This window comes from Talpa occidentalis, unplaced genomic scaffold (genome assembly GCF_014898055.3).
Source record: "Talpa occidentalis isolate TD23 unplaced genomic scaffold, MPIMG_talOcc4v2.1 talOcc4.9, whole genome shotgun sequence".
Lineage (NCBI taxonomy): Eukaryota > Metazoa > Chordata > Mammalia > Eulipotyphla > Talpidae > Talpa > Talpa occidentalis.
The window spans coordinates 19,800,333-19,825,021 of NW_023605305.1; the positions used below are offsets into that span (position 1 = coordinate 19,800,333).

Sequence of the window (24,689 nt, forward strand, 5' to 3'; positions counted from 1 at the left end):
AGTGTGTTCTTTTCTCTGCTGTACTGTTTTGTTACCTTAGATAGCTGGTATTTTCCTACTCATGTGATAGTCAAACCACCTCTCTGTTCATTTAGTCCTTTACTCTCTCTTGTTCCTCTGCACCTTCCAGGGTGGGGGTAGTTCTTAGACAGGAAAGAGGAGAGCAAGACTCCCAAAGGCAACATCTCTTTAACATTCAAAAAAGAATGTTAAGAAAAATCCACGTTAAAACTACCATGAGAAGTGATTTCGCATCCATCAGATAGGCAAAGCCCAAAGTCTGATAACTGAGGCTGAGGGAAAGCAGGTGTTCTAGTACGTAGCTGGGGGAAATACAAAATGGCACAAGCCCTGGGAAGAGATAGGTGGTAATATTCAGCAAAATTCATATGCATTTACTCTTTGACCCAGCAATTCTACTTCTAGAACTCTATCCCAAAGAGAAACTGGCAAAAATAGGAAGATATAAATATGTACAAGCAACACTATTTGTAATAGCATAAGAATGGCTGCAGCCCACATGTTCAGTGAGAGGAAGCAGAATGGGCTGCTTTATGCAGCTGTAAAACAAGAATGAGAAGCAGTGTCTACATAATGTTGTGGAGTGGCCCCAGAATATGTCACTACGTGAGTCATAGCAAGGGAGACAGTAGTGGTGTGATTCACTTTTCCAAGCAGGAGTAGGGGATCACACACTCATATTTGCTCATATGAGCTATCCATGAGCGTGAGCCCCAAACTGAAAAGATGACCTATGTAAAATGGGAGGGAACAGGGTAGAGAGGGCAGAGGAAGAAGCTAGACATTCTCAGAATACATCATTTTTCAGAGTTTATCTTTGGAATTACATATTTTATATAATTATAAAGAAAGCTTTAAACTTGGTAAACAATTTCTCAAAACTCCAAAGCACAGTGAAATAAACAAATACAATGATGCATCTGTCGGTGGTGTAATTACATGAGCAAAGTAGAGACTGGAAGGCCGCGTTTGATGGGTCATCTCTACTAGGATAAAGGGACAAAAAGAATTGAAAGAAAAAAACTTTGAGCTATTTTCAGTAATCACATTGCTGTTGGTAGTACTGGTATTACATTTCTGAGACTCTTGTGTCTGTATTAGGGAATGAGAAATTATGTTGGTGGTGCTGGAAAATGGAATTTTCAGCAAGCGGGAGACAAGATCCAGATAGGACATCAAGGAAGTTAAGTTAAAAAAAGAGAAAGTGTTCTTATATTTGAAATGAAATAAACCCATTTCATCTTTTAAAAGGTATTTCTTAGCTCTATTCATTGAAAAGACTTCGAAATAAAGACCTACTCAATAGTTATAAGCAGTCCCAGTGTCCAGATAACAAATATCATTTTTCACTTAAAGGAACCAGGGCTCCTTGGAGAAACCGCTGATTCTAGGTCAGGGGCAGAAAATGTGCAAGATGTGGTGAACTTCAAAAAGCTCCCACTGACAGTGGGACAGTTTGAGCATTGATTAGAGCAGTAACTGCAATGGATTTAAATATACAAAATGTTTCAATCTATTAGATCGTAATGATATTTAAAGATATGGAGGATATTAAAGAATCAACCCATTAATATGAAAACAGGTGATCAAGGAAAATAATTAAGCATTTCTCTTGCCTTTTCCTTTATGAACTACACTTCAATGTAACCAAGGAGTTGAGTAGGGCAAGTTTTCTTTAAGGATTCCAGCTTATAAAAGAAATGATAGCATACTATTATTTTGCAATCCCTAAGCTATGCTTAACAGTGGTTTGTAATGTCTCTGAGAGAGAGAGAGAGAGAGAGAGAGAGAGAGAGAGAGAGAGAGAGAGAGCCAGCCACATGGATCACGGATGGGGGAACAGAGACCCTAGAAAACAGTCCAGTCAGGGGCCTCCCTGGTGGCACAAGGGGTTAAACACCACACTATGAAGTAATCCGCAGCCTCTGCAGCATGAGTTCGAAACCCAGCTGTGTAGGGAGCTACCCACGTGGGGCAGCAGACCTCTCCTTACTCGCCCGCTGCTCCCCTCAGCAGTGTATTTTAGTCATTTCACCTGTTCTGCTCCCCACTCTGTCTCTGGTGAATCTTTTCACTCCCTGCATGTCTGGCCTGTACCCCAGCTCTTGTATGCATAAATAAATAAACATTTTTTTTTAAAAAGAAAATAGTCCAGTCAAAAGACAGTACTGAGTCTGACTCAGTTTTGAGATGTTACTTTCAGACAAAGGAAATACGACAGAGAGAGGACCAGATTCAACCACCTCCCAGAGACCTTAATTGCCAAAATTCAGGATTCAGGAGACTTTTCAGGATAAAGTGCTTGGCTTCTTCAACAAAAAGATCACAAGGGGTGGGGGTAGACACACCTTCAGATTAAAAAGCACTTAAGATGTATCAGCCAATTGTAGTGTATGAATCATCTAGGATTCTGATTTTTTTAAAATATACTATAAAAGAATATATTAATCATGGCAATTGAATTGTAGTAAGTAATTATTTTTATTTTTTAAAGATAATCATGTTGTGGTTAGGTTTTAAAGAGTCCTTTTTATCTTGAGACACATTCTAAAGTGTTGTCAATGAAATATTATGCTGGAAATTGTTTTTGCATTAATCCCCAAGCATCGTGTTGGTGGTGGGTGGAGGTGGGGGGGGAAACACGGGAGATGGGTAAATGGGTTCATTATACTATTTTCTCTGTTTGAAATTTTTCATTCAAAATAACAGGGTGAAAAAAGGAAACACAAGCACGAGGGGAAAAAAAGAAAAAAGAGGGATGGTCCTGCCTTGAATAGGAAGAACAATGCACCAATAAGACAACACAGAGGGATGCTGTGGCTAAGCTGGTGACTGGCACACAGTTGGTGCTCAGTAAATATTTTGTTGAAGGAATGAAATACTCGTTACAAGGTCACACTGAATTGTGTCCTCTCAAATTCCGATGTTGAAGTCCGACCACGGTGTGCCTGCATGAGGAGGTAAGTCTTTAAGGAGGTAAAGTGAAATGAGTGCATGGGGTGAGGCCCTAACACCATAGGGCTGATGTCCTTACAGGAGGAGGAGACACCAGGGGCACCTCAGAGGAAAGGCAGCATGAGAACCAGCAAACAACTGCCATCTATGAGCCAAGGAGAGAGACCTCAGGAGAAACCCAAACTACTGGAATCTTGATCTTTAACTCCCAGAGCCTAGAACTGTGAGAAAACAAATTCACGTTGTGTAAGCCACCCAATCTGTGGAATTTTTTTATATATATTTTTTAAAGATTTTTTTTTTATTTATACAAGCACTGGGTACAGTCAGAAGTGTGGGAAGGTGAGAGAATTCACCAGCGCCAGAGCGGGTAACAGAACAGGCAGACTGACGAAATACACTGCTGAGGGGAGTAGCGGGCGGCAGGAGAGGTCTGTCACGCCATGTGGGACCCTTGCTGGGGGCCGGGGATTGAACCAGCACTGCAGAGGCTGCGGGCAGCTTCGCAGCCCAGTGCTCAACCGTTGCACCACTGGGGAGGCCCCAATCTGTGGAATTTTAAATGACAGCCTGATATGACTAATACACTGAGCTGAAGAGGAGCTGGTGTCTCCTGTGAGGGAGACCCCAGACGCTAAAGCTGTTCCAGATAAGGGACAATTGGGAATGATGAGAGAACAGAGTCAACACAGAGAACGAGGCCTCGCTGAGCCCTCGCCAGGTGTCAGACACTGCAATTTACGTGTGCTTTTTCTTTTCCTGTACGCTTATGTTCGCTACAATCCACAAGGTGGGTACTGCTATTAGCGTCATTTCATGGCTGAAAAAACAGGCACAGGGAGGTTAGGTAGTCGGTGTGGAAACACACAGCTAGTAAGTGGCCAGGATTTAAACCTGGGTGGTTTGTGCTTCTAATCACTAACCACCATGAATGCATGTGGGAATGCCTGCTCTGACTGCTACCCTCAAAGGCTCACTTGCGGTCCAGAGAAGGAATGACCCGAAGTAGTGAAAACCTTTTCCTCTGGCCTTTTGCTCCCTCTAGCTGCCTCCTCACCGACCAATCCTTGTCCACCCCTCCACCACCATTTTGGCCCAATGAAAGGATGAATTCTGGAGTTGGACCAACCAGCTCCAGAATTGGTGATTATTGTAATCACCAAATGATGCTTCTGGAATCAGAATGCTTGGATTTGATGCTGACTCTCCCATTGACTTGCCTGTGTGATCTTGGTGCTTAAGTCCTTGTTACTGAAGTTTCCTCATCTGTGAGTACAATGACAGGACCCACCTTGCAGTGGTATCATGAGGATTCATAGGGATGCAAGTAAAGCACTTGATCCACTACTTAGCACCTAGTACCTTGCGAGTGCTGGGTCATGATAACTGAGTGCTGCTGGTTTGCAGATTTCTCAATTAGAGAGCCCAATACTATTTTTCTTTTCTTTTTCACAAGAAGTGACAAGAAGATTAAATGAACTAATGCTAGAACCACAGTAACTACCCTTCCTTCTTCCTTGGAGGCCTAAATGAGCTACAGCCACCGCTTAAATTCCTCTTGTGGGAGTGGAGAGAATGGATCTTCTTTCTTTTTTATAGGACTCCGTTTCTGATTATAAAAGGAACACATTTGGTATATACACAGAGAGAAAAAATGTGGACCTGTTTACATCAGACTGTTAAATCATTTTCCTCTGGGGAGTGGAACTGGAAAATGAGTATTTTCACTTTGAACTTCCACTGTATTTGTGTATTGTTTAAATTCTTTGCGACCACCAACTATTACTTTAAAAATGAAAAGACATACTCGCTGTAGATAATTTATCTCATTTTCTGTGTGTATTTCTTAAAAGCCATGCGATTTTTTTTTTAAAAATTCAGTTTGAAATTGTCTTTTAATGGGGAGTTTAATTACCTTTATTGTCACAACTGATATGTCTGTCCTACTGCTGTCATTATGTTTTACACAGTCAATTTCTTATCTTCCACGTGGTGTCAGGTCTTGTCTTTTGTGATGGGCAATATGTTTCCTTCTGCTTTAATTTTCTGCTGGGAAGAGGAAAGTGGGATACCTGCTTTTCACCCTAGGTGTGGATGCTTTTAAATCTTTCATAAAGATGCTTAAAATTATATTTCCTCTAGTGGATATCATTCAAGAAAAATGTAGTCACAATATAGCCAAGAGTTTCGGTTTGAACTCTGGCTCCGTTCCTCACAAATCGGGGCGGGTGGTAAAGCAACTTAACAGGAAAGCAACTTAACCTCTGTTTGCTGTGAGGACAATAACTGCACCTCCTTCCTAGACTGGTGCCTGACTGAATTAGATGACGTTAAAACACCTATCAAAGGAGGGTATGATTACTCAGTTGCTCCCTGATGAGACAAGGAAGAGAAGAATTTGGAGATGAGATCACTAGTCACCCCTGTGTGAATGCCTTCACTCCCTGGAAGTCTTTTTTTTTAAAGATTTATTTATTTATGCATACAAGAACTGGGGTACAGGCCAGAGGTGTGGGGATGAGAGGATTCACCAGAGACAGAATGGGGAGCAGAACAGGCAGATCTACTGAAATACACTGCTGAGGGGAGCAGCGGGCGAGTCAGGAGAGGTCTGCTGTGCCATGTGGGTCATCTCCCTGGCTGGGGATTGAACTTGTGCTACAGTGGCTGCGGATGGCTTCAGAGTGCTGATGCTTAACCCCTTGCACCATCAGGGAGCCCATCCCTGGAAGTCTTTCTTAGGAAATTTCTGATTATGAACATAGAGATCCCCTATGTCCTGTGTCCTCAAGATCAGGGGGTGAGCAAACTATAACCCAGGGGCCCAATCTGGGCTGGCAGTGAAGTCTTATCTAGGGCTGCTTTCGCAGAATGAGACAGAGCTGAGTTGAGACCCAGGGGCCCACAGAGGCTAGACCACTTTCTATCTGGCCTTTTCGGAAATAGTTTGCCATCTTCTGCTTTAATTCGGTCAGACAATCAGCCTTTTTTCTAAATTTAGGAGAAGGAGCCATTTTCTCCCTTGTCCCATTATTGCCTCTCAAAAGCTAAGTGGCTCTTAGCATATATTAAAAGATTTTTTAAAAGGCCATTAGTTTTTGCATTTAATTGTCCACAAGGTGGGGATACTTAATCATAAACAAATGAGAAAAAAAATGGGAAAAGACAAAGATGCTGATGATAAAGCTGGGTTCTCCCAACAATCCCAGATTCCCAGGAGCACCCCATCCTGCCTGCTCCTCTGTTTTAAGTCTGGGATTGGCTGCCCTAAGCAGTGAGTTAGCCGACCCCTCTGTCCCTCAGCTGGAGGGGATGTCAGGAGTTGCACATTGTTTTTCTGACTCCAGAGCTCATCTCATTTCCAAAAGTGCTCACTCTGCCGGGAGATGGCAGATGAAGCTGTGTGAACCTCACTGCGTGATGCGCAGGGCACAAAGCCGCCCATTCATGGCATGATTGGGGCGAGCACAGAAGCATAGCACTTGATCCCCCACTGCGGAGGGTGTTCACCTGATGAATTGCTTAAAATAAGGCGCACAGTCTGAGTCCTGTCGTTCTGCCAGGTACTTTTCCAAATCAGTGCAGGCTCCTGACAACACTGGGGGTAGGCTCCCATTATTAACCACACTCAAAGATGGGGCACCTGAAGCACAGAGTAGTCCAGTCACTTGCCCAGGGTGACTCAGCTGGCAAATTTCAGGGAGCAGACTAAAGGCAGTCTGGTGAGAGTTTGGGTTCTGGAGTCCATTAGGGAAGCTCTAACCTAGTCATTGGTCATTTGCCCATTCATTCATTCATTCATTCATACCGTCAACTAGTATTGACTGAATATCAACCAAGTGTCAAACGACATGCCAGTTGTGAGGATACAAGGCCAAGGAAGATTCTGGAACCTCATGGAGCTCACAAGCCAGCGAGGGCACACTAACAATTTTGCATATTTAATGTATGTTGGGAACTGCCCTTCACAGCTGCATCTTTTTACGCCCCCTCCCCCGACAGTTTTTTTTAAAAAGAGACTCAGAGGGAAAAGGTGACTTGCCAGGGTTCAGGCCCAGGATCCTTAGACTTGAAAGCCCACCTTGATGCCAGCCCCTCTGCCACATGCACCGTGGTCTGGGTGGCCTCTCCTCTCCCTCCCACCTACCACCCACACACCTGCCAGCTCTCAGGCACGCTCCCCTTTGAGGTTGGCTCTCCTTCCCACTTATTGGCTAAGCGCTCAGATTTGGACATGGGGGCTGGGTATATAGAGAAGTCTCCACCCTCTGCCCAACACTTGAAATGAGAGGGAAAAGCTTTCTGGCTCCTCAAAGGAGGCCACCACTGCCCTTGGACACTGTCATGCCTCCAAGGGGCCTGGGGGTACTCACTGCTCATCTGTTTTTCACAAGGGTTTTTGGGCACCTAGTCTGTGCCAGGCACTGCATTTGTGCACAGATCTCACATGATTTCCTGCCCTTAAGAAGCTTGGCCTGTGTGTGACTTTTTAAAATTAAGTTTCTTGAGGTTTACAACACTATGTATTTTAGGGGTATAGGGCCATACCTCTCCAAATGTATGTTATCAACTCACCCTTCCCATCCCACGGATGCCCCAATAATCTTCCACCACAGCCTGTGTCTGAAATGCCTGCGGTTTGCCATAACAGGGGTTATTCTCTGCAATGGAGTCAAAGCCTAGTCTGTGTGGCAGGAGGAGCAAGTGCCACGGAGCCTTGCACTTGCTTCAGGCAGTGATGTCCTGGCTGGCCTGCCCCAAGCCTCCTGGAGATTGACTGCATTTAACAGGGGCACAAGGGCCATGCCCGGGACACGTCCCAGGACACAGGGGAAAGGAGCAGGTGGAGAAGAAGAGTGGCAGGCAGCCTCAAAGACTGGCGAACTCACAGCACTGCCAAGACTGCTTTGGGCTGCCAGGCTCCCCGGGGCGGGAGCTGGGAGCAGGCCTCCTAATGGCTGTGACATTGAGAGAGCTCCCAGCTGAAAGAGGTGTTTTTGATACCTCATAGTCTTGAACCAGTGTTTCTTTGGCTTAATCTCTGGTTACACTTAAATTTCCATGCAAAGCTGTGCTCAAAAGCCCTGCCATTCGAGCATGGGGGCAAGAGGGTGGGCTGGGCCCTGGGAGAAGAGAAGGGGCATACAGGAGCGGGCCACCCTGGTGGGTCCCTTGGTCGCCCACCTCAGCCCGCTGGCTGACAGCCCCAGCCCCCGGCGGCAGGCACGAACCTTCACAGCGCAGCACGGCGCTGTTCCAGACCACGCTGCCCTCCTTCAGGATGCAGGTGATGGTCTCTGAGCCCTGAGTGCCCAGGAAGCCTTCATCACAGAGGAAGGAGATGGAGCTCCCCAGCTGGAGGCTGTCTCCAAACCGCTTGCCGTTTACCGGGACGCCAGGATCCGGGCATTCGTTGTGTCGGAAGGCTGTGGGGGTGGCGGCAAAGAAGTGATTAGACAGAGCTGGGGGGCAAAAGAAAATAAATAAAACACCCTGAAGGAAATAAGCTTCCTTGTTGAGAACAACCTGAGACCTCCACTACTCCCTCAACCCCTGCCACGCTGTTGGGAGAGACCTCAGAATCAGGATGAGTCTAAAGCAGGTTAAGCTCCTTAAACTTGATCGCCACCTTCCTGAGCACCTAATCTGACCTCATTCCAACGGACACTTAGAGCTCAGGTGGTGGGCTGCTTCTCATGCCGCTCGTTTATGTCACATAATGATTCCATGGAGTAGATGTCATTCCTCCAGTTTACAAAGGGGGAAACTGAGGCCCGCCATGGCTGGGGAGCAGATCTATGTCCTCAATGGCAGATCTAGCCATGCTTCCCTAATTTCAGACAGTTGCGGGGTCATTTTTGTTGCAGGTGAGCAGGGGGCTGGGCCCAGCGACACTAGCAGACAATAAGCACCCTGCAGGAGCTGGCCTAGGGTAGAGCCATTTCATGTGGCCTCTCAGTCTGCCCAGGCAATTAATCAGGGGCTGCTGGATCTTGCTGAGGCATGAGGTCTGCAAATTTGGCCATCCATCCCCCTGAAGGTGATCTGGGGGAGCAACTGGCCTGGAGAGGACAGTGATTTCCCTTGCAGAGTTTCTACGGAGCCCCCAATACCCTTCCCTCTGAAATGCAAACCTCCATCAGCCCAAACTTCAGTCTTCTAAACATTCCTTCATGAGGAATGATGACCGCGAGGCAGGAAGTAGGAAGAAAAATGATGCTTGGGGTCATCAGACCAGGCATTTGTCTACTCAAAACGCTATCAGTCGCTCATGCACAGATGCTCACACACACTCACACCGCAGCACACACACAACAGTGACCACAGGCTATGTAACACTGCCCTGGTCTACCTGTACAAATGTTCACGCCTCAGTTTCCTGGCATGTGAAGGACAGATCTTAGCTCAGGGCACTTTGGCAGTGGTGACTGCAGAGTGCTCACACAGCAGCAAACAGTAGCTGCTCTCATCACTCACCAAAATGCTCCAAGGGGAAGAAGGACTGGGTCGCCTCTAAGGAGGCAGGACACAGATGCCAGGTCATTGCAAGGGGAAGCACTGTTGCTATGGAGATTGCAACACTGGAGAAACTGTGGTTGTGATTGTGACACTGGACAAATTCAAGTTCAGCCTAGAGGGTCATCAGTTGGAATGAGACTGAGGAGATGAATGTCCTACGGAGACGCCCACACTGGTTCCCAAATGCTTGTCTGTAGACTGTGATCTCTAACTGCATCCGAGTCACCTCAGAAGCTTGTGCAAAATGTAGATGCAGGGGCCTCCTCACTGCAGTGATTTTAATTCAGCAGTTCTAGGCTGGAACCCAGAGTTCAAAAATAAAATATTTCTACCCACCCACCCAACTGTCTATTTGTATTAATGCACAGAAAAGCGTTTGATGTCTGCAACTGTGTTCACCAAATGTTGACAAGTATCATTTCTGGTGGGGGATGGTGATTGGCATTTCTCCTCGGACCTGCCCCGTTTTCTGAGTATTTACATGTTGGGTGGGTATTGCTTTCATAATGGTGAAGAGACCTGGGCTAGAAGTCTGGGTAACAGCCCCCTTCTCAGGTCAGGTCCACCACCTCTGCGCCTTCCTTCTGACAACTCAGCATTTGCTTTTTTCCTAGAAATCAGGGCCTTACTAGGGCAGGGTTTTCCTAGCAGACTGTCTGCATCCATTTTGCCCCAGGCCCCTGCTGGTATCCACACCTCCTTTGAGCCTGCAGAGTCCCCTGCCCAGACCAGACCATCCTGGATGCATGGGCTTCCCTGAGAGACCCTTGTGTATTGCACTCCCTCCAGAGGGTACAAAGAGCATTTGCTCATTCATGGGCCCTTCCATTCAAAACACACCAGTCCTGACCATGCTCCACAACCTGTGCTGGGTAGAGGGCACGGGAGGGAAAGTCATTCATGGCCCACCTTTCCACGGCTCCAGTTTTCATGGGAACTTGGGCTTGGGGGTAGATAGGTTGCAGCTCATGCTGCAGGGTTCGGCTGGGGAGATGAGGGAAATCAGAACTGGGCTCTGTTCCCTCCTGTCCATACATAGAAGAAACAAGAATGCCCTGGAGAAGGTCTGCCCTGAAAGGGAAATTGTTTCTAATGACTCTGGTGCCCCGAAGAAGGGGAATGTCAGGGAAGAATTAGCCTGGGTTGTCCCTTGGAATTCAGAGTGCCACATGACCCACCATTTAGCATACTGTCTTCAGCTTAACTGGACCCCAGGGACGGGTGGGACAAGGAGGCAAGACCTCTATGCTAGCGGCTGCAAGATCATTTCAAAAAGTACTAGAGAGAGAGAAGCCCTAAGCATGTGTGTGTGCATGGGGTGGGGCTTGAGTTGGGGACTTGCATTTCACAAGCAGTCTCAGGCCAACCAGTTCTAGCCCCCACTTGACTACTTGAAATTGATGGAGTTCTCAGCTTCTACAGCAGTTTTCAAGCTTTTATCCCCATTCCCACCCTCGCTGTAACCCCACTAGACACAGAAAAGCAAATAATCCCTGCTGAGCTTCTGGTTGCTTCTACAGAGGTGGCTCAGGGTTGAAACTGGAGGTGGTACTCTTTGGACTGTGGCCCTGAGAGGGGCAATAAGGATGTGCCCTCAGAATTGGCTCCAATAAGCCCAGGGCCTAACAGAAGCATTTTTCCAGAACCTTTTGTTTCTGATTTAACAATGGGAATGGGAACTGGACGAAGCAAAGTGCAAGCAACCCCACCAAGAACCCCCAGAGCCAACATGCAGGAGGCAGTCAGGAGCTTGGGGGAGCACACCAGAGAGGATGAGGGAGTACAGAAGGGATAACAGGCCTGTCCTCCCCTGGGCCCTCTCTGGCTCCAGCTAGGTCTGGGGGATAGGAGGAGACAATGAGATGGTAAAATGAGGCCCAAGTCTCCTTTTTATGATACACACCACGCCTACAGGAAATAATTGCTCAAAAGAGAGCAACTCTGCAGAAAATAGAGCCTTGCCCAGTGGCCAGGGTGTTATGCTTCTCTGGTCTCGCTGGAACCCCACCCTGGGCACCGCAGTCCTGCAATGCCTTTGGAACTGGCCCACCCATGTCAACACTCCTCATGGGAGCATTCCAGATCCTCCCCAGAGGTGGCCCTCAGGGCGGGAGGGAGGACTCACTGGTAAAAGTGATGTTGAAGCCTCTCTTCCCCGTGGAGTGGTCAGTCTGGAACTCGAGACGGGCCACATGGCCACTGCTTGTGATGGAGGAGGGGAGCTGGTTTCCTGAGAAGGTGCCCAGGACTGGGGCCTCAGCAGTGGCCCCGTCCTTGATGACCAGGAAGTCAAACTGAGGCTCCACGTCAATGTCGTTGAAGGCCAGGTGGATGCGGCTCTCGGGCCGGGCCAGGATGAGCCAGACACAGTGGAGGTGGTTGCCGTAGTCCTCTGGGTAGTTGGGCGACAGAACCACCCCAGAAGGGCTGGTGAAGTTGAAGAAGCAGGAAACTGCAAGAAAACAGCAGGGGAGGTCAGCAGGTGCCCCCAGCATTCTGCCTGGGCCACTGAGGGCTGGCGGGGGGCGTCTTTGTAGTTTAAAGAGCAGTGGAAAGAGAGAGTGAACAAGGCGGCCTGGACTGGCTGGGCCTGCAGCTCTCAGTGGAGACATGCTGGGTTCCATGCTGGGCAAGGCTCTGGGAAGGGGCCCTCTGGCAAACTGCAGACCTGGCAGAGAGTGGTTTTTTTCCAGGTCCTCCGCCCTATCCTGTGCTCATCTGAAGACAGTTTTGGTCCTTCATGTTGGATAAGAAGTACTGAAGCTTAAGGGTGGTCACGCTGCCCAAGTTCACTCAGCAGATGGTAGTCCTCCCGGTGGTAACCAGGGTGGAGATATCCCAAGTTCACATGTCTCTTTTAAACATTTTTAGTGGGGATGGGACAGGTGTGCCTGGGGACCTGGCTACCTCGAAGCTACAGAGCTGTGCTAAGGAAGGGCCAGGTAGACACTCTTCTAGAGACCAAGAAGAAGCTGGGGGAAAGAGGTGACAGCACCTCATCTAGAAGCCCTGCCTACTTCCTGTTATCTCTTTTACTTTAAAAGGTCCATCCCTCTGAAAACCCCCATTTCAAACCCTTCTCGTGCCAATGACTAACACAACTGGATGAGGCAAAGAAAGTGCTCTAAGTGGAAAAGCAAACAAACCAAGATTAAAAAGAAAAATAATAGAATAGGGCAAATATCAATATTCAATTAGAGATTTTACTGTATAAGAACATGAAGATGAACAAAGAGTTGCCCAGAGAATGCATATGAAAAAGAGAAGATGAAAGCAAAGTCCATTTCACTAGAATAATGAGGAAAGAAAAAATATACCAGCCATATTGCTGAGACCACATGGACACGCATATGTATTTATTGCCAGTTGCAGAGGGAAGTGGATAGAATCTTTTTGGGAGTATATGAATTCCTATCAATAGCCACACAACTATTCAAGTATTCTGACTCGGTAATCTCAGGAATTAATTCAAAAGAAAAAGAACCACATGGACGAAGAAGTTTATAGGGACATAATTTTATTACAGAGATAGAATGTGAACAACCTATATGTCAGCTCCGTAATGGGAGGTAAATTATGGCCTTTAATGTGATGCCATTTGAATGCAATCATTAAAGTGATAAATATGACCCTGCAGAAAAAAGAACGTTAAACATCATTTTAAGTAAAACAGCGGGTCATTAAATAATCTGTATACTTTTGATTAATGTTATTAATTACTTATTTATATAGGGATAAAGACTGGATGTGAGGCCTCAAATAAAAACTGTTATTAAGGTAATAGGTTCTTGGGTGATAATTTTTCAAAATGAAAATATTTAATGTTTTTGACTGCAGAAGTGATATAGGTTCATTCTAAATAGTTTTAATGTATAAAGGTCTAAAGAAGGTAAAACTAATATGGACAAACATTTAAATCCCTTTGTAAGATTTATATTGATGTTTGGTATTAATAATATGGATAAGTAAGTAAATATTTGACTTGCTAATTATGATGAGACTAAGATGAAAAATAGTAAGAATGTTTGTAAAAGAAAGAAAACACAATGCAAAGAAATTGGAGATGCCTTATGTTTACTTTCTCCTTTCTCTCCAACTGTGCCCATCTTTCCCTTTTCTGTATTAGGTATTTCTCTTTTTTAAAAGATTTTATTATTTATTTTTGTGTAGAAGAACTGGGGTGCAGGCCAGAGGTGCTGGGGGTAAGAGGATTCACTAGAGACAGAGTGGGGAGCAGAACAGGCAGATCTACTGAAATAAACTGCTGAGGGGAGCAGCGGGCGAGACTGGAGAGGTCTGCTGCGCCTTGTGGGGTCACCTCTCTGGCTGGCGATCAAACTTAGGCCTTTGAGGTGGGCCTTTGTGGTGGTAGTGCTAAGGCTTAACCCTAGGCCATCAGGGAGATCCCTGTATTAGGTATTTGTTTCCCAACCTGCTATTGAAAATTCTCCCATCCAATTCAGTAAAATGATTTTGTTCACTAAGACACACTCAGTCTTATTCTGTAATCTCTGTACTTTATAAGTAGAGAAAGAGTTTGAGTCGAGGCCATGAGAGAAGAACATGAAAAAGATTTTAGGTAACACAAAATATTGATAATAGTAATTATTACTATATACCATTGGGTTTACTAAGTGCAGACATTGTCCTAAGCACTTTCATCAATAATACCACCAGGCATTTAGAGATGAAGACACTGAGCACACTGAGCACACAGTGGCTAAGCAATTTGCCAGGGTCCCGAGCCCAGTAAATGGCAGCATGCAATCCATGCAGCTTTAAACCCATCTGACTCCAGGGTACAGAGTCCTCACTACCAACGAACACTCTCCCCCAGTATGAGAAAAGTCCTACCCACTAGCTTACGTCTAACAGTGGGACCCTTGGGGCTGTTTCTAGAATTTGCTGAAGATTAATCTGAGGATGCTGACCATTACAGGAGCACTGATTTTGGGAGGCTCTAGCTTGGACCTGGATGCCCCACAGGGCTATCCTGTCTCCAGCGTTGTGGTAGTCCAGGTGAGAGCACAGTGTAAATAATGATGATGGTTCATGGGTGAATGGGAATTTCACAGGGACTATAACTGAGATGAAAATGCATACATTGTACAAAAATGAAAAATAATGTAAAAAAATATAAAATAAAATACTAATAATAAAAAAAAAATGAGGAATCCTGACACAACCCAAAGTCAATTAACCTTGCAGACAGATGAGAAAAAAAATCCATGGGACCTGCCTATAAGTAGAACAATACGAAGGCTAACTAAAGACAGACAGACAGACAGACACACTCACACACACACACTCACACGCACGGCACTCTGGTTTTGGTGGGAAGATCATTAGAGGGCGCTGTAAGCCTGTGGACAAATTTACTGCAGAGGAGAATTTAACATCACCCAAATCCCCAGCCCCACTCCATCAGTCTATCACTTTATACTTGATGCCCTGTTTCAGGGTGGCTTCAAGGCTACCTTGTTGCAAAGCTCCAGGGGTACCATTTTGGAATTTGGACAGCTGTATATGGTAGTTCTGCTATCTCTCTCTAAAATTATCTTGTTCCCTTTTTTAATGGAACACATTTCTGCTCAAAACACACACACATCTACCCGACGAAAGCAGAAATCTTGATTCTTCTGATTCCTAATGGCTTGAACAATGCTTGACTCATTGTAGGTGCTCGATCAATATTTGCTGAATGAATCAATGAGTATTTAATGATCGACATCATCTGAAAAAGATGGTGATGCGAGTATAAGTGCCTCTGATCCCTACCCTGAACCAAGTACCCATCAACAGAGTTGACCAAAGTCTGTGAAAGCAGACTTTATGCATTTCTTTAGACACAATATGGATCATCCTGACATAGATTAGAGTAGAAAAAGGTCTGATCCACCCAAGTTGTTCAGCTGAAAAGGCAATAGGCACTGATCCCAATGTCAAAGTCCTCAAAGGTATATTATTCACATACTATTCATGAAAAAACACTTGAAAATGTTTACTATACAGCAAAGAGATGACTCCAAATGAGCAAATAAAGCAATGGAGTCATGAGTGTAAATAACTACTATCAGCAGAATTACAAAATAGTTGCAAGTGTAACAAATACTCCTTGGAAGATAAGATATAAGGTATCTCTCCTCCCTAAGCCCAGGATAAAATATTCCAGATTATACTAATATAAAGAGTAAAGTTGGAGCAAGGAGATATGCTAATTCCTCTTCTAGAAAGAAATTCTGTTGTATTGTTTCTGTGCTTAATTAGAGAAATACAGGTTAGAGCATTTTAAAAAAGATGTTAAGTGTAATTAGTAATACACTATAAAGTAGTTTATCTTCAAAATTACCAAATAGAAGAAAGCAAAGCAGTCAATTTAGCAAAAGAAAAAGAATTCAGAGGAAACAATATGGGAGCATTAAAACGGGGAAATGTAAAGTAAAATGACAATAAATGTATACTGGTTAATTTATCCTAATAAACACAACCCTTGTTTTGGGACAAGACATATGGCTTGTATGTATATACAAAGTGACTCAGAAGAATTGAGTAAAATGATGGGTAGGTAAGAGGCTCATGCCTCATAGCCGGAGTGTCAAAATTGACCAAAACCCTGGTCTCAAAGATTCCTATTTAATTGGGAATGTGTGTCTAAGGCATCATAGGTTTTCATATACCCTGGGTGATCCTAGTGTGTAGCCAGTGAGAACTACTGGTTGGAGCAAATGTGAACCACAAAAAAGGAATTTTAATATTAAAATCTTTGGGTGTTATAAAATCACACTAGACTCTTGGATGATGTTGTCTATGGGCCAAGAGTCCTCTCGACAGTTACCAAGAGACATTTCTTCTAGCATCAGGAATGAGCAGAAACTGATAAACAGACACTAGTAGAACATAGAACTAGAACTAAAAATCTCGACAGAACTCACTTTTGTTGTGACAGGCAAGCAAAGGGAGTGTGGGTTATTCTCCAAAGGTCTAGCCTCTCTTACTCTAGAAAATCATGCTGGCATGTTACATTTAGAATATTTCTGTTAGCGAATAGAAAACACTTGCTCCTCAGTGACCCAAATGAGGAAAACAAAAGGAATGGTAATTGGATCTCATCACTATTGATCACCCAGGCTGAGAGAGGGAGATGAAATTCCTTTTCTGTTCAGAAGTAGTACCAGGCTGTACTCATGGATCTTGACCTTGGATAAACCTTTCACCCAGAGGACTTGCCCATGGCTCAGGCTTTTGGAAAACAAACAAACAAAGCAAAAACAATATGAACATTCATTAACAAGTGGATGAATAATTACTATGCAAAATATTGCATTATTATTTAATGTGATCACGAGTAGAAAATAAAAGGGGCTTGTTGAAAAGCTCTCTTTTAGTCACTGCTAGCTCCACTGCTTGTAAAATGATAATTCAATTACGAGGGGCTTGACAAAGCAGAACAAAATCAAAAGATGATATTTAAAAAGCGGATGATGCACACATTCCAAAATGAAGACATGACAGTTGTGATACTTTATGGTCCAAAACAATGAAACACACCAAATGAACTATTTTACAAAATACGAGAGTTGGAGAATAGAATACTAATCTGAAGTCAAAGTAAATAAAGATACAGAACATCTATAAAATAGGATGAGTTGAGTGAGCATAGATTGACTATAAAAAAAAGAAACAAAGGAACAGACCAACTATAAAAAAACAAAACAAAGGAACAGACAAAACTAACCAAAGCAAACCTTAGAAATCTGATTGTAAACTGAACTTCCAAAGGGAAGAGTGGGGAGTAGGGAACAGAGGGGGATGGGCCGTGGTGGAGGGCCATGGACACGTTGGTGGGAGGTAAGACATTATCTGAAGAGGTGTGAACCCACAACTCTAAATCATATACAGTGTTGTAAACCAGTGTTTCCTCAATAAAAAAAAAATACAATTAAAAAATATGGTGAGTGTGTATATATCATATATAGCCTTCAAACAAGGAATACCACCTTCTTTACAAGTGCGCATGGAATATTATAAAAATAGACTTTATAGTAGGCTATAAGGAAATCGCCATAAATTCTTCCACAAAACAAAAACTTTGGGAACACATTTTCTATTTACAGTGCAAATAAATTAGAAATCAATAATAAAAGAATAAAGAAAACCCACTTGCTTGAAATCTTATAAACATCTTTTCCTTAATAAGCTATTGAGTTCAAAGCAGAAACAAAAGCTATCAGTACAAACTGTTTATAATAATGGTGGTGATACTAGACCATCATCATAAAATTCATAGCCTGATTGGTTATTAAATAATAAAGATATAAAAAAGTGAAGTGAATATTTAAACTAAAAAAAACTACAAAGAGAGGAATAATTAAACAAGACAAAGAGAAGTGAGGAAAAACTTAGTAAAGATAAAAGCAGAAAAATTAACTTCTGAAAGACCAATAAAAGAGAAATTTCACACTGTTCTCAAGAAATCAAAAGAGAGAAGAAGATACATACACATAGATAGGATAATAAAATTAAAGAGATAAGACAATTATAAAAGTATAGTATATCTCAGTAATACATTGACAATCTTGACAAAATGGTGGCTTTCCCAGGAAATTTTGCATTACCAAAATTGTGTGAAGGGAAACTGAAAACTGAGTTGATGGCTTCATAGATGCACTTTAAAATCTTAAACTATGATAGCCATTGTCTTTAAATTAATTTTGATACAAATACTCCCATAAAGATTAAACATGACATACATATTCATACCCATTCACACACTGACACACCCATAGTGTAAAAGAAACCCTATATGCAAAGTATTAGCAAATCAAATTCAGCCCCAAATAATAAACAAACATTACCTATATAAAGAAAACAACCAAACTTTACTGATAGGCCAAGATAAATTTTAAATGAGACACAAACTATTTTCTTGGACTAAGAGTTCATAATGTTAAGATGATGATTATCCTCAAGTCATTGTATACATTTAACAATTTCAGACAAGATCCACACCAATTTTTTTTTCTGGAACTTAAAACAATCTAACACACCCATATGTTGGGTCAATTTTCCCTTGAGATGATGAGGAATAGCATAGGAGGCCAGTTGGCATCCCAGGAGTGTTTTATGTCTTAACTCATTAACCCTCCCAGCAACTCTTCTTTATTCTGCCCATTTTATGCCCATTTTACAGATGCAGAAACCAAGTCCAGGAGTTCAAGTAACCTGCCCACCGTCATACAGCATGTGAGTGGTGGGGCTGGAATATGAACCCAGTCTAGCTGGTTCTAGAGCCCAACCTCTCAACCACCACTCTTCCTCCCACTTCCTCCCTCCCCTTGGAGGGAGGAGGGAACTTACATAATAAAACATTACGAAGCTGCAAAAATAAAATCTACATTCATTGACTTCCAACAGAGATGAATGGAGCTGAAAAAGAAAATTCAGAAAGGGATACAGTCAACTAAGAATTTACTACTTACTATATCATGAAGGGGCTTTTCACATTCATAGGAAAGAGATTGATCAATAAAAGATGTTTGGATGCACGTCTAACCAGTTATGGAAAAAAATTAGATTGACATCTCACTCAACATATCATAGAAATACCAGAAGAAAATATAAGGAACATTTGTCTGACCTCAGAGGTAAGGAAGGACTTCTTTAGTATTATACCAAAGTCAGAAATCATAAGGGAAACAATATTCATAAGCACAGAAATGAAAACTCAGCAAAAACAGAAGTTAGATAGTGAGGAACAAATGGAGAGAAAACATTTGCAAGTGTTTACAGTAAAATCTTTGTTGTGTGTAATATGTAAAGAACTACAATTCAATAAAAACAGTCAAAATAGAAATATGGGTCAAAGGAATGAAGAGGCAACTAGCAAAAAAAATAAAGTGGCTTAAGTAAGATGTAGGGAAATGTATAATATTACTAAAAGACAAAGACCTCAAATAACAGTTGGCCAGGAAAGAAAGATGGCAGGGAACTTCGAGAGAATGGAGAGAAGCTGGCTGGGCAGATGGAGACGAAGCTACCGAGGAGTAGAAGGAAAGTGATTTCTGGAAGCAGGGAAAGGCCCCCTGTCCTGAAATACGACCGAGTGCCTGGATATAATTAGGGTGGAAAATGACACCCTGGATTTCACCAACAGAGTTTCCCTGGTGACCTAGGTGAGAACAGTTTCTAGGCATGGTGGACACAGAGGTCAGAATGGATGGCGCGATCAGGTCAGGGAGGTGAGCGATGGACACAAGGGCAGACACCCCTTGCAATGATTTCTGAATGTAAAGAGGGCATTTGAGATCCAGCATGGCTGGTCAGGAAAACAATGTGGTGAGTCATGACCTGAAATCTAAAACAAAAGTAGAGCCAAAAGAAACAAAAAATAAAGGGGGAGAGAGTGGGAAATAGCTGAGTATAGTTAGCAAAGGTAAGAACTACTTGTGAAATGTGTGCAGGTCTCCATCATGGGTGAGTGTGTGTGTCTGTATTGGTGAGTGTGTGTGTGTGTCTTACTGTGAAGCTCAAGGTATTTGAAGTGCCCAGATCTAAAGCCTAAATGGGGTGCACAATCTACAAAGTGATTTTGGCTTCTGTTGCGAGAACGGAACAAGCATCTCTGTTATAAGTTGCGGAGGCAAGGGGAATGGTGGGGATGGTTATCACCTGTAGGCTCTTGTGTTTTTGGTATTTGGAAATCAAGGGCATTATTTTTATTATTTTTAAAAAAAGATTTATTTTATTTATGCATACAATGCCAGAGCTGTGGGGGTGAGAGGATTCACTAGAGACAGAGTGGGGAGCACAACAGTTGGATCCACTGCAATACACTGCTGAGGAGGAGCAGCAGGTGGGACAGGAGAGGTCTGCTGCACCATGTGGGTCAGCTCCCTGGCTGGGGATCGAACTCATGTCACAGTGTCTGGCAATAGCTTGATTAACCCCTATGCCACCAGGGAGCCGTGGAAGTCAAGGGCATTATTGCCTGTGAGGTGAGAGACAAGGTAATGTTCCAATGCCAGGTGAGGAGAGGGGGCTGTTCATGGTTTGATGGGGAGTGGCAGTACATGAGATAGCTACCGCGGAGAAGGGGAGAATAGACTGACTTGAGGAACACAGATGGATTGCCAGGTACAGTTGAAGGCTTGACTGAGATTGGTGACCACGAGTTTGTAGCAGCACCAATTTGCCTGGTTGGGCGATTTTCTCCAGTGGTGCTCACCCAGCAGGAGCCACCCAATCAGGCTGTTCATGCTTCACTGTGTGTCCCCGGACCAGCATAGCAAGGCAGCTCTGCTGATTAATGCCACAGCTGAGCTGCAGCAGAGGCTTCGCAAAACCACCCTTGAATTTCTTTTACCTCTTTCTGCTCAGAAGCTTGGTGTATGTTAATTTTCATCTGACTTGCATAGCATCATCTCTGGCCCTGGAATTTGGAGAAAGTTATTTAACTTCCCTCATCCCCAGGAAGTTGGGTGAGGATGTCAAGGTCACGTGTGTGAGTAAAGAATTGGCCACCTGGCTCATCTTTGTCATAAACAAGATTAAATTAAGGTTTTGTTCTCTTTCAGGAGAACACTGAGGGGGCCTTCTAGAAATCCACACACATTCCAAAAGGAGCCTCAGGGATGAATGGACGGGGCTGGTCACGTATTTCCTAAGCACATGGCATATGCTCTTAAAATCCTACTTGCTTCAAAATCCTACTTGATCCAATAACAACAAATTATGCTCAGGTTTTAATGTTTCTTTTCTTTGTTCATTTTCCACCCCACAGGCAGGCAATATTGGTGCTGGTTTCCTGAGTTAGTAATCTCAGGGCATTCAACAGGATTGATTCCACCCTCCCTCCCGAGACACTGTCATTCTGTCTTCCAACACACCCACTTCAGGTTATCTAGCTCGGGCTAGTTCCCAGTCATCTGAAAGCTTCTCTCTTTTATCTGACTTTTACATTTGATAGAATGTCTATTTTCAAGGTTGTCTGCTCACATTATACATTCTCTCTAGGATACCCCAGCCTACTCACAACTCCTAAATGCATACCTCCAGGACAGACCTCTTCCATGCCCCAGACCTATATATTCAATGATTTTGGGAATGTCTTTATATAACTCGAGCATTGATAGAGCACCTGCTGTGTACCAGTCACTGCTCTTGGGATGCAGTTGACAACCAGCAAGTCCAACTAGCAGGTCCTCAATCCTCAAGAAGTTTACATTCTAATAAGTAACAAGAACATAAGACTGGGTGAAGAGAAAAAGAGCAAATGGGGTGGGGTGGCTTCCTCTCAATAAGGGGTCAGAGATGGCCTGGGGAAGTGGCCTCTGAGATGTAGGCTGATGAAGTAACCAGTCATCTTAAGGGAAGATCACTCCAAGCAGAAGGAATTGCAAGGGCAAAGACCCTGAGGTGGGAATGGCCCTGGCATATTTGAAGGGAAGAAAGGAGACCAATATGGCAGAAGCAAGGAGAACCATGGAACTTGGTACCAGAGATGAACTGGGGAGGATGGCAAAGGTCTTTTGAATCATGAGGAGGAGTCTGGATTTTATGCAAGTAAATTAAACTAAATATGCCCACAAATGAACTAGTCTTCCCCAAACCTGATTCTCTCAGATTATAGGATCTGGAATGTTCCCCAAGATTGCCCAGTTATGGGCCTTCCTTTGGTTCTTTCTTCACTCCTCAACTATTATTCTTTTAGGCCATTGTGTCTTAAATAAACATTGGCAGGTCCTACTGCTCAGTCTGACTTGGCTTGAGATTGATGCACATCTTTATGGCGATCCCACCAGCACTTGAAATGCATGTCCAAAATTGAGCTCTTTATTTATCTCCCTAAGCCTCTTTCATTCCTTATCTCCACGAATGACGACACCCAGTTATGTAAGCAAAATAGATCAACTCCTTCTTCCTCTCTCTCACACCCAATCAGTAACCAATTTCTGTTGATTCTATCTCTTCAATATCCCTTGTACTTGTCACATCCTCATCAGCCCCTGTTAAGTTGAGGCCTCTTCCTATTGTCTATTTGGTCTCCCAGCTTTAAATCTCACTCCTTTTGAGTCCATCCTCCATGCTGGTTCTAGAGCAAATAAGTAAACCACAAATGCTCATGATGTTACATCCTTGCCTGGAACTCTCTAGAGTTTCCCTATTGCACAGAGGAAAAAGCCCAAATTACTCAAAAGGGCACAAAAGGGCCTCAAAGACCTAAGGCCCTTGCCAGCTATGTATTTTTACCCCTATTACATCCTACATTCCAGCTATATTAGATGATTTATAGCCCCACACATGTGTAAAGTTAACCCCATGCCTGGTGTGGGTCACTCCCACCTCCATTTAACCCTTCCTGGCTGCAGTCACAGAGTCTGTACCCCAGGCTCATCCTACTCAGTGCCTGCTCTGGCCTGAAGGTATGTGTCCCTGCAAAATTCCTATAGTGAAATCCTAATCCCAAGGGGATGGTATTAGTAGGTGGGGCTTTTGGAAGGTACTTAAATCATGGAGAAGAGTCCATGGATGAATAGGATTAGTGCCTCATTAAGAAGCTCCAGAGAGGCCTCTAATCTCCTGTCTTGTGAGGATACAGGTGTCCCTGTCTGGGGAGGACCCTCACCTGACTGTGCTGACACTCTCATGTCAGATGTCCAAACTCCAGAACTGTGAGCAGTAAATTTCCATGGTTTAGAACTACCCAGTCTGTGGTATTTTGTTATAGCAGTCTGAATGGGCTAAAGCAATCCATCACAATGAGCTATGCCAGCCTAAGGGCTGTAGAATAAAATTCTGGCCTAATAGGCTCTAGGTGGTCAAATGTCTTCCAAACCAGAGCCTCTCTTATACCTCCCAACTTGGTTTTGTCTTTATAATACCATTTATACTAACACAATGAATAGCTATAACAAAGATAGGAAACCAACACTTACTAGGAATTTGCTGCGTGACTGGCCCTGGAGATACAATGGTGAGTGAGGCTTATACACTCTGCCTTCAGGGAGTTTACAACCAACAAGCAGCATAGCTCATTGTGGTAGATTGTATGATTTGTTCTCAATCATGTTCCCTCCCTGCCTGTGCCATGCTTCCTTTTAGACAGAAAACTCTTGCTTACCCATTGACTTTGTACTTGGCCTTGTGAGGACTTCGCCCCTGCACTGTGAGTGGATATGACATAGGCCTGTACAAGCAGTGGCTTTCAATGTGCTTAGTGGTTTCGCTCTCTCCCCTTGCACTTTTGCTTTCTGCATAAGGACAGAATGCCCTAGGCACATGTAGGTTTTCAGCCAGGGTCCCAGAACGAGGCACTATGGAGAGCCCAGCTGAGCCCTGGAAGTGCAACTGAGCTTCATGGGATGTGTGCAAGAAGTAAATATTTGTTGTTGCAATTCATGAGACTTTTGGACTTTTGATACCACAGGAAAAGTTATGAAGAAGGGTATGAAGGAAACAGAAATGAAGGATTTCTCTTTTGGGTAAAATGATTACAGAAGGCCTTTCTGGGGAGGTGAGAGTTAAGGGGCGATGAGAAAGATCTGGTCTCCTGAGGAGCATTCCACCATGGTGAACCATGAGTGCAAAGGCACTGAGGTAGGAAACCACTTAGAGTATTTGAGGATCTGAAAGAGGGTCAGTGTGACTGGGCAGAGTGAGTGAGGGGGGAGTGGCATGGCATGAGGGGAGAGGAAAGAAGGGGTCAGTCGCACAGTGCCTCTTAGGCCTTTAGCTCAGAGATAACCCTCAGCATCTAAAGCACTCAACCTAGGTCCAATCCCCTTCTTGGTACTTGATCATGGCTAGGGAAGCCACATAATACACTCCACATATTGGGACACTATTTGAGAATGAGACAGTATTGCTAAGAATTACCTTAGGACAAAGGTATCAGCTGGGATTGTCCCAAGCAAATTGGGATGCATGGTTACCCCACTTGTGGTTCTTTTATTTCTTCCCACAAAAGTCTCCTTTATTGTGAGGGAGTAGCTTCTGCTTCAAGCTCCTTGTTCATAATCCAATCCCTTTCTGGAACTGGAATCCTAAAACAAAGCTCACTGGTGGAAGTTGAACAATTGCTAAGTTCTTGCCTCCTATGAACCCCGTTCCCTGTACCCCCTTAGCGGCTGGCAGGCTGATGGTATAAACGAATTGACTACTTTTAGCACCATGCCTCCTCCTGCCCATCCTCTGGG

The 24,689-nt window shown here is 43.9% G+C and overlaps 1 protein-coding gene across 1 annotated transcript in view; it reads right to left on the reverse strand.

Annotated features, from left to right (window-relative positions):
• The window catches only part of CSMD2 (CUB and Sushi multiple domains 2), a 512,752-nt gene that overhangs the window by 153,463 nt on the left and 334,600 nt on the right, over positions 1 to 24,689 (reverse strand). Inside the window, exons 14-15 of the mRNA XM_037499127.1 lie at positions 11,621 to 11,947; positions 8,208 to 8,402 (exon numbers count right to left, since the gene is read on the reverse strand). Coding sequence (XP_037355024.1) covers positions 8,208 to 8,402; positions 11,621 to 11,947 — 522 coding nt within the window. The remainder of the gene's footprint in view (positions 1 to 8,207; positions 8,403 to 11,620; positions 11,948 to 24,689) is intronic.